The 10,352-nt window shown below is 33.9% G+C and overlaps 1 protein-coding gene across 1 annotated transcript; it reads right to left on the minus strand.

Moving 5' to 3' along the window:
- Window positions 1-8,513: 8,513 nt before the first annotated feature.
- LOC135211363 (uncharacterized) lies at window positions 8,514-9,682 on the minus strand. The gene is made up of 2 exons (XM_064244676.1): window positions 8,753-9,682; window positions 8,514-8,624 (listed from the first exon to the last, which is right to left on the minus strand). Exons 1-2 carry the CDS (start codon window positions 9,680-9,682, stop codon window positions 8,514-8,516), a joined length of 1,041 nt encoding a protein of 346 aa, XP_064100746.1.
- Between the last annotated feature and the right edge of the window lie 670 nt (window positions 9,683-10,352).

Genomic DNA, 10,352 nt, shown 5'->3' on the forward strand with positions numbered 1-10,352 from the left:
TATAATATATTATAGTATAATAAAATAATATATAGATAGGATATAATATTATATAAAGCTTATATAGTATATATATTTATATATTAATAATATAATATTTATTTATAATATTATATTATTAATATAAAATCAATTATATATAATAATATATAATATAAATTAGGTATGTATTTATTTAAGAAACAATAATGATAATACCAAGGTAAATATAGAAGATAATAAGGATATTCAATATTTTAAATGTCAAATAAAGTAAATGAACAACTAAGAAATACATGAATCAAAATGAAACTCTAGATAGCATAAAATGGAAAACTATAAAAAAAGAAAATGAAAATCTTTATTTAATTACTAAATAAATGAAGGATGTATATATATATATATATCATATATATGTATATATATATATATATATATAGATATATATATATATATATCTATGTATATATATATATATATATATATATATATATATATATAATATATATATAGATATATATATATAGCTATATATATATATATGTATATATATATATATATATATATATATATATAATATATATATATATATATTATATATATGTATGTATATTTATAAGACAATAATGATAATACCAGGTAAATATATGAAGATAATAAGATATTCAATATTTAAATGTCAAATAAAGTAAATGAACAACTAAGAAATACATGAATCAAAATGAAACTCTAGATAGCATAAAATGGAAAACTATAAAAAAGAAAATGAAAATCTTTAATTTAATTACTAAATAAATGAAGGATGTATAACTGTTAGCTCATGTGACAAATAAAGATAAGATGACGCATTGATAGCAGTGCTAGTGGACGACAGCCTGGAGGGGGATGGCATATCAAATTTAGACTAAAGTCTAAGCTCTGGGACCTATGCGGGAATTCAGCGCCGAAAAGCTAATTGAGAATAAAAAGTATTTAAAGGTCCAACAGAAGAAAAAACTCGCAATTGTTTGTTGAGGGCTCTGTGAAACTTCGCCGTAGGGGAGACATTTCAGGACGGTGTATTAGGGAATGATCTAAGGGCTGATCCACTACCAGTTCCCAATAATTGCACGCCGTATTTTCCATGTTATTTTCTTGCCAGGTGCATAGGTTCCCTAGCCACAAACAGTAGATGTTAATTACCAGTTTTTTAAAGATGCACTTAGAGGCAGATTATTGTTGCAATTTAGTGTTCTCTCCACACCATTTTCGAGACCTAGACCTGGAATCCTACGAGAGTACTTGAATCTGACAGCTTCTGAAAATAATATCTTGTTTTATTTGCATGAGGGAAGGATTCAGGGTGATGCTAATCATATCACATTTTAGGGTGCTTTTTGCAAGCTGATCTGCCTCTTTAATTTCTGGAGTTCCAACATTTTTAGTGTGTGCTGGGTTTCTTAAAGCAAGGATTTTATCTTTAGAGTCTGTGAATTGTAATGTTACCTTGTTTGTTTAAGGAGTCCTCGGGTGCCTCAGGATGGCAACTATAGTCCATTCACATAAGGTAGATTCTTGTGCCTATGAGACGTTTTTTTGGCGGCCTCTGATTGGCTGGTACCGGGAGGCAGACTGCTCGCTCAGTGGGTCATATTTTCGTTTGTAGCTTAGAAAACTAGCATTATGTTTACATTTCTTCATTTATCTCACGTTTTACAAAACATAGGGAAGTTTTGGTCATACCAAAGGATTCGGTATTAAATGTACAATTAATTAATCTTTTCCTGAAATCAATAAGTTAAAATACAAACGAATTACAACAAGTAGAAGCGAAGAGAGGAACATTTCATTCTTTATACCGGTTTTTATTTATCGTCGGATTTTGCATAATTCATGAGATCAAGATAAAATAAAATCTTGTGTTTTTAAACAATAAAATCACCCTGAATACGCTGGTGGTTTCAGATTTTAGATGCATGTAATAAGTAAAGAGAAAATGAAGAATATGTCTAATTATGTTGCATCCGTACTTGACTCGGTTTGACAGTAGTGCCGAGAGACGCAAGATATCGTAAGTTCAGGCCCTTCTGAGCTAGAGATCGCGCTGGCGCTGTTGCAGTTGCCAATTGGCGATATGAGAAGTTTGCAGTTTCGAGAATATGTATTTACCGAATTATTATGTTATTACATTTTCTCTAAATAAATGCATAGAAATCCCATTATGACTTTCGAACATTTTTACTCAAATATATATGTCCATATTTCTGGACATATCTGATAAAAAAAGTAAATAATCAGATGGATGGATCTGGGTGTTGGCTTCAATTTAGTCTAGGTGAGAAATGTGCATTCTTTATGAGGCTCATTGATAACGAATATAATATTCTGTCTTTTTCAGAATTGCTTGAGTTACTCCTACACCAGAATGTTGATCTCCTTTATATACATGTTACACTTGACAACATGTATACAACAATGTTTAGGAAAACAAAAATTGATTAGTTTTTGTCCCGAGGAATTCATTATTCTTGAATCATTTAATTCAGACCTGAGTTAGAATAGCTCCCGTAACCGTTCCCACGCCCCTTGCATCATTGTGTGTATGTATATATATATATATATATATATATATATATATATATATATATATATATATATATATATATATATATCTATATATCGAATATATCGTATATATATATATATAGTACATCAGGATATGAGACTAATCAGAAGGCTGTCATATCTACATGTACTATATATATATATATATATATATATATATATATATATATATATATTATATATATTATAGATATATATAGTACATGTAGGATAATGAGACTAATCAGAGGGCTGTCATATCTCCATCTTTTTAACCAAAATGAATGGAAATTCATGCAGATATATTATGTCATAAACACAAAAGAAAGTCATACACAGTAGGCTTCCATTGGTATGTCATTAGGCTATCGATATGAACAAAAAGAAGTTAATATCTTACAAATTTTGGTGTAAGAGTAACTCAAGCAATTCTGAAAAAGACAGAATATTATATTCGTTACATCGTCAACAATTTTATGGTAAGAAATAAACAGGTGTACTTTTGTTTATTGAGGGAACACATGAAAACCATAAGCTTTTGATGATATTGGTCAGAGAAACAACTTCTGTTATTTATCAATGAGCCTCATAAAGCATGCACATTTCTCACCTAGACTAAATTGAAGCCAACACCCAGATCCATCCATCTGATTATTTACTTTTTTTATCAGATATGTCCAGAAATACGGACATATATGTTTGAGTGTAAATGTTCGAAAGTCATAATGGGAAATCTATGCATTTATTTAGAGAAAATGTAATGACATAATAATAATTCGGTAAATACATATTCTCGAAACTGCAAACTTCTCATATCGCCAATTGGCAACTGCCAACGCGCCAACGGCTCTAGCTAAGAAGATATCTTGGGTGTCTCGGCACTACTGTCAAACCGAGTCAAGTACGGATGCAACATAATAAGACATATTCTTCATTTTCTCTATGCATATTACACGCATCTAAAATTTGAAAGCACCAGCGTATTCACGGTGATTTGGTTGTTTAAAAACACAAGATTTTATTTTATCTTGATCTCATGAATTATGCAAAATCCGATGATAAATAAAAACAGGTATAAAGAATGAAATGTTTCTCTCTTCACTTCTACTTGCTGTAATTCCTTTGTATTTTAACTTATTGATTTCAGGAAAAGATTAATTAATTGTACATTTAATACCGAATCCTTTGGTATGACCAAAACTTTCCTATCTTTTAAAAACGTGAGATAAATGAAGAAATGTAAACATAATGCTAGTTTTCTAAGCTACAAACGAAAATATGACCCACTGAGCGAGCAGTCTGCCTCCCGGTACCAGCCAATCAGAGGCCGCTAAACAAACGTCTCGTAGGCACAAGAATCTACCTTATGTGAATGGACTATATTTTCATTTGCAGGGTAGATGTCGTGTTTGATAGCCTCCAACTCCCTTTCAGAGAAGGTGATACTGCTGATGCTCTGGCAGGTACCCTGTGATCCACTGAATCGTCCGTTTAGTACGTATCCAGGCAGCTCTGTTGTCTTGTTTGAGAGAGCTTTACTTGTAGCATGATGGGTAAAGTGAAAGTTGAAGGGAGCGGAAACTATGAGGAAATGCTCTGTGTGGGTGTAACAGGGCGTTTGTTTCTTTGTTATAGCAGCTGCTTCTTACATATTAACTTTTCTTTCAAGCCTACAAGTAATGTACCCTATGCAACTGTAGGGAGGACCAGTTCCTCATGCAAACTGACGACACTTATTAACTTGTTTATGAGGGGGGCAATCCATGCCATTCTCCAAAGTTTTGAAGATTATTGCAGCTCCCCTAGTCAACCCTGTAAGAGATTTTTTTTCTGCTCTAAGCAGACAGAGTTTGATCCACACTGGGGGCCCTGCAGTAATCCTCATAACATCAGTCTGAATCACCTCTAGTGTGCAAAGCTGAGGCTATGTCAATTTTGTGAGTGCAGGTGCTATATATTCCACCAGACTTTGATACCATTTGCTGAGGAGAGAATACAATTTTATGCATACTCCCAGGGAGACAAAATTATTTACTCATTCATTAATTGCTTCCATGATGGCTAGATTATCGGGTAGACAAACATTTACTATGGCCATTGACATGGTTTTGTTAGTGGTGATCTTCAGGCTTAGTTCCTTGTATTTTTCTTTGATCAAGTGAGGTGCTCGCATTTTTTGTAATCAAATGTTGCCTGCTTGCTGGGGACAGATTATGCAGATGAAGATTTCTACCCTTCTGAGAGGATTTGGTGTAGGAAGATTTTCCATGAGAATACTGGAGAGAAAGGGACTAAGAATTCCTTCTTGTGGTGTCCCATTTTCATGTTCAATATGTTCAGAATAAGCTTCTTGTAAATGGATTATTGATTCCTGATTCAGAGTGTGTAGCTCTGTGTTCATGTGAATAGACGAGGGAAAAGAAAATAACAGTAGAATTTGCCAATTCACAGGGTTGGTTTTCAAAATCCAAAAAGACTATTTAGGCTTTCTTTCATTAACTCTGGACAGGGAACTGGTTATGGATTCTCAAGTCCCAATACCTTTTCTGTATGCATATATTCATGGATGCATGGGGTGCCATAATCTCTTTTGAGAGCAAGGATTAATCCATGCATGATGAAGGGTATATCCATATTATCATGAGTGATACAGGCAGCCATTATGGCTGTATTCCTATTGATCCCCAGCACTGTTAGGCAGAACCGAGTTCTAGGGGGTGATGAGGAGTTATCATCCTGATTACAAAGTATTGGGTAACAAGGTCTACTTTGCTTTGAGGGTTGGAATTGGGTGAACTATGAGATTCAGTTTATCTAATACCTGTTGATCCATCTCCAGAGTTTGGTGTCCTTGTTGTGGACAGTACGTGGCTCTGTAGTTATATGTTGATTTTAGCCCCGTTCGGTGTTGATTCTCAAATTGGGTATCAATAACATTCCATGGTCCTTTTGTAGGTACTTTATTATATAAACCATGAGCCGTTAATTGAGTATAACTGAAAACAAAAGAAAAACACTTTTAGGCTAATGCCTTCGAAGCTATTGCCACATGTCCTACAAAACTGGTAGGATTCCATTGGCTATATCAAAAGGTACAAATTAAAACATAATATCACAAAGGTACAAAAATACATATCATAAGCAAATTAACGTATCTTACCACAATTTTGGGGACTTAATCCATTAGACATACAACAATGAAGAAATCCATGACAAGCAAGTCACATTTCACGTGCTTGAAATACTGGAAGGGCCAGCATGTTGTTTTGTGATCTTGTTTTTACTTCTAATCCCAGTAAGTGCGGGAAGTAAACTCGTCCACCTTTGGTAGACAATGTATTTTAGTATTGTTTCAAAACTCAGATATAACTGGATATGCTAATGACAGTAACAATGGCTCCCCTAAATTGAGATAACAATTTAAACAATAACTATACTATTGGGGAATGAATATGAGATTCTTTACAAACTATAAAATCACAATATACAGGTTAGTCCATTCCATACAAAACAAAAATATACAATACATAATGACTTAAGTGCTCCTTGATGGGGACTTCCCTGTTGTACTTTCTAATAACATTACAACTGAATGAATAGGCCTTTCTAGAATTGTAGCTGTCTTGTGGCGTTTACCATTTTCATCAAGAAAAGCATCTGCTACTAACAATTTAATTTTTCTAACATGGCCAGCTTCATCTGGGTTTGTTTCTAATACTCGGCCTAACATCCACTTGTTGCGAGGTAGATTATAGTCTTTGATTAAAACTATATCATCAATTTCTACATTCCTTTGAGGCTTTAACCACTTTTGGCGTATTTGTAACGATTGTAAGTATTCTCTTTGCCACCTTTTCCATAACTGATTAAGAAGATATTGTACACGCCTCCATTTTTCTTTGAAAACATGTCCTCTTTTACAAAATTACCTGGAGGAGGCAAGACTATCTTAGACTTCAATGTCAGAAAATGATTAGGTGTCAAAGGTTCTACATTTAAAGGATCATTCAAGTTATCTGTGGATAATGGTCGCCCGCTTAAAATATTTTCTGCTTCAGTCATGAATGTTCTCAAAGATTCATCGTCTAAAATTTTACTATTGTTAGATAGCAATACATTCAAAATATTTCTAACAGATCTTATTTGTCTCTCCCAAACACCACCCATATGACTTGCATGAGGGGGGTTCATTTTAAATGTTATAAAATCACATTAATCCTTTAATAATTCATTTTTAATATTTTCAACATTCATTTCTCAGAGGCACTTTGCAAACTCTTCTCTTGCACCAATAAAGTTACTACCTTGATCTGAACGCAGTTGTGCGCAATGGCCTCTTCTACAAACAAATCTCCTATAAACATTTAAGAAAGAGTCTGTACTGAGAGAATGGGCAGTTTCAATGTGTATTGCCCTAGTTGACATACATGTAAATAATACACCATACCTTTTGAGCTCTTTTCTACCTTCCTTAATTATAAATGGACCAACATAATCAACTGCACTGTAAGTGAATGGAGAAGACATTTCTACCCTATCCTTTGGTAAATCGGCCATCTTCTGTGTAAGAGTATCATGTCTAATTTTTCTACAAGTTACACATTTTGATATATGTTTCGCTACTAAGGATGATCCACTTATAATCCAGTAACCACTAGATCTAATTTAATTTAAAGTTAAATTTCTACCTTGATGGTGTACTTTATTATGATAGTGACAGACTATAATTCAGTAATATGACCATTCTTTGGCAAAATCACAGGACATTTTACATGGACATCAAAATTACTTCTGTGTAATCTACCACCCACTCTTAGTAAGCCATCACTACCAATAAATGGATCAAGCTTGTACAAATTGCTAGATTTCCTTAAACATTTATCAAATTCGTTATTGCTTATACTTAACCTGTTAAGCGTCCGCCCCGGATGAGCTCGCTGCTAACGTACCGTCATGCTTTTTTTGTAATCATCGATCATAGCACTGATGATAGTTTTTCAAAGTTAATATTGATTTTTATGCTTATTATTCATACTGTAATTAAGTGTAGGAAATTCTCTCTCTCTCTCTCTCTCTCTCTCTCTCGGAGTCCAGTCACTCGGCAAAGAAAAGTCATCTTCACTCCCGCTATTGGAAGAAAAGTTTGTATCATCACTGGAGGATTCAGAACTAGAGCTCTCATAATCAAATAGGTTATCAATATCAGACTCCTCATCTAGTATTTGATTGATTTCACCTGAAGAAATACGCCTCCTCTTTGGGACATTCATTGTGAAAGACGCGAAATCCAATTTGTCTCGATAAACGCCCGAAGCGTATTGAAAGAAAACCAACAGGGACAGGCAGTTTTCTAGCATAAGCGACCACCAGGAAAGAGTTGCCAGGCTGGAAATAAGTTTCCCTTTCCGTGTGCTGAAGAGTGGTTACCAAATGATGTTCCTACACTTTCTATACGAGTAAACGTATTATTACGGGGCTGACGGCTTGACAAGCACAGTTAAAGTCTTGAACGTAATATCCCGTTGAAGGCGCTACCGAGTAGATCGCGGTAAACGTATTATTACGTGGGTGACGCTTAACAGGTTAACAACTGATATTCATATTGAAAAACTTCTCTTTGGACTAATTTTATAATGGTAATTTCTGCCTTGATTAGCTCTTCTACAGACACATGAACATACTCAGTATATAATGATTTCTGTTTCAATTTATCAATAAACCTATTACATAAAGCTAATGACCTTCTGGCACGTGTCCAATCTGAGAAGTAATTAAGTCTGGTAAGTATGGTAGCATAATTATTATCATCAGTGTTAATTGCCAGTGACACTTTCTTTAATTCTGGATCTTCATCTGCAACTTCAAATGAACATAAAGTTTCATTATCAGCATTATCATTATCAGCATTATCATGTTTTAAGAATTCAGGTCCATGCCACCACATATAGTTACTAGTCAAGATCATGAACAGACATGCCTCTTGAACATAAATCAGCAGGGTTATCACTTGAGGAAACATATCTCCATTGTTCAGGTAAGGTGTGATTTCTGATTTGCGCACTCTGCGCGACAAAAAAACCTTAAACTGTTTACATTGATTAGCTATGTATCCAAGAACAATTGTACTATCTACCCAAAATACTTCTTTACTAATATTGACCTTCAACTCCTTTTTTAAGAAATAACTCACCTTCACTGATGCTAATGCAGCAGTGAGTTCTAACCTAGGTATAGTAAAAGTTTTCAAGGGAGACACTCTTGATTTAGCTATAACTAACCTAGTATGTACTTGTCCATTTGCATCTGTCATTCTTAAGTATGAGCATTGACCATAACCCTTCTCACTAGCATCAGAAAAATGATGCAATTCATAGTCTATGACATTCATGTTGGCTGGTTTATAACATCTCTCAACTTTAATATCTTTCAATTTGGGTAATTGACTTAACCAGTTTTCCCATTTAGCAATAACAGTTTCAGGAATAGGATCATCCCAGCCAAGGTCTTGTTTACATAAGGTTTGCAAAACTTTCTTACCTGTAAGAATGAATGGTGATATCATGCCTAGAGGATCAAAAATAGAGCTAACTATGGATAAAACATTCCTTCTAGTACTAGGCCTTTGAATGGGTTTGCCATTAAAATTAAATGTATCTGTTTCAGTACACCACTCCATACCAAATGTTCGTTCCACTGGCAATTTATCTTTTGTTAAATCAAGATTCTTGACTGATTGAGCAACTTCATCAGGGCACATAGCCTTTAAAACTTCAGCATTATTGGCAACAAATTTGTGCAAATGGAAACCACCCCTTTTACATATCATCTGACTGTCTTTGGCTAAGTTTATGGCTTCCTCCACTGTAGCTACAGACTTTAAGCCATCATCCACATAAAAGTCTTCTTTAATGAACTCTGCTGCCTTTTCAGTAGTTTTATCCTTAAATCTATCAGCAGTAGCTTTCAAAGCATAGTTTGCAACAGATGGAGAGCTTCTAGCACCAAATAGATGAACAGTCATCCTATATTGAACAATGTCACCATCTAAGTCATGGTTATCAAACCACAGAAATCGTAAAAGATTCCTGTGTTCTTCATTTACTAAAACTTGGTGATACATTGCTTCTACATCACAAGTAAATGCAACAGAATGATTTCTAAATCTACACAAAATACCAGCTAGACTATTTGACAAGTCTGGTCCCTGAAGTAAACAATCATTCAAAATTACATTTTTATACATAAAAGAGCAATCGAATACTACTCTGATTTTGTCAGGCTTTCTGGGATGGTAAACCCCATGATGTGGCACAAACCAAACCTTTCCATTAGTTAGGCATGTTTCATTCAAAGGAACCCTTTCAGCATAACCCTTATCAATCATATTCTTTATGAAATTTATGTAATCATTTTTCATGCTTACATTCTTCTGAAACTTTTGTTTTAAGTTGGATAGTCTTTTCTGGACTACTAACTTATTATCTGGGAACTGAATATCACCTCCTTTGAGTGGCAATGGAATTTTAAACTGTTTACCATCAATAATCTTAATACCATTACTAACAATTTCAATAAACTGTCTTTCTTCTACTGACAAAGCTACCTCATCGTCACTAACATTACTTATAAAATCAGATTCAAACATCTCTCTAACATGATGAGGCTCATACACTTCTTTTACTTTGGTTGGTACTGTAAAAATGTTATTTGATATCTTGGAATTTATTTCAATTTCTTCAACTACAGTTCTATTAACAACAACATCATTTTCTAAATTATTCTCATTGACA

Source organism: Macrobrachium nipponense, chromosome 4, assembly GCF_015104395.2.
Source record: "Macrobrachium nipponense isolate FS-2020 chromosome 4, ASM1510439v2, whole genome shotgun sequence".
NCBI classification, from domain to species: domain Eukaryota; kingdom Metazoa; phylum Arthropoda; class Malacostraca; order Decapoda; family Palaemonidae; genus Macrobrachium; species Macrobrachium nipponense.

Excerpts from the sequence above, each read along its gene's own strand:
- LOC135211363 (XM_064244676.1), bottom strand. The coding sequence starts at position 9,682 with ATGTATCACCAAGTTTTAGTAAATGAAGAACACAGGAATCTTTTACGA. Across the intron at positions 8,625-8,752 it reads CTGCATTAGCATCAGTGAAG|AGTGCGCAAATCAGAAATCA; the intron begins GTGAGTTATTTC and ends TTTGTCGCGCAG.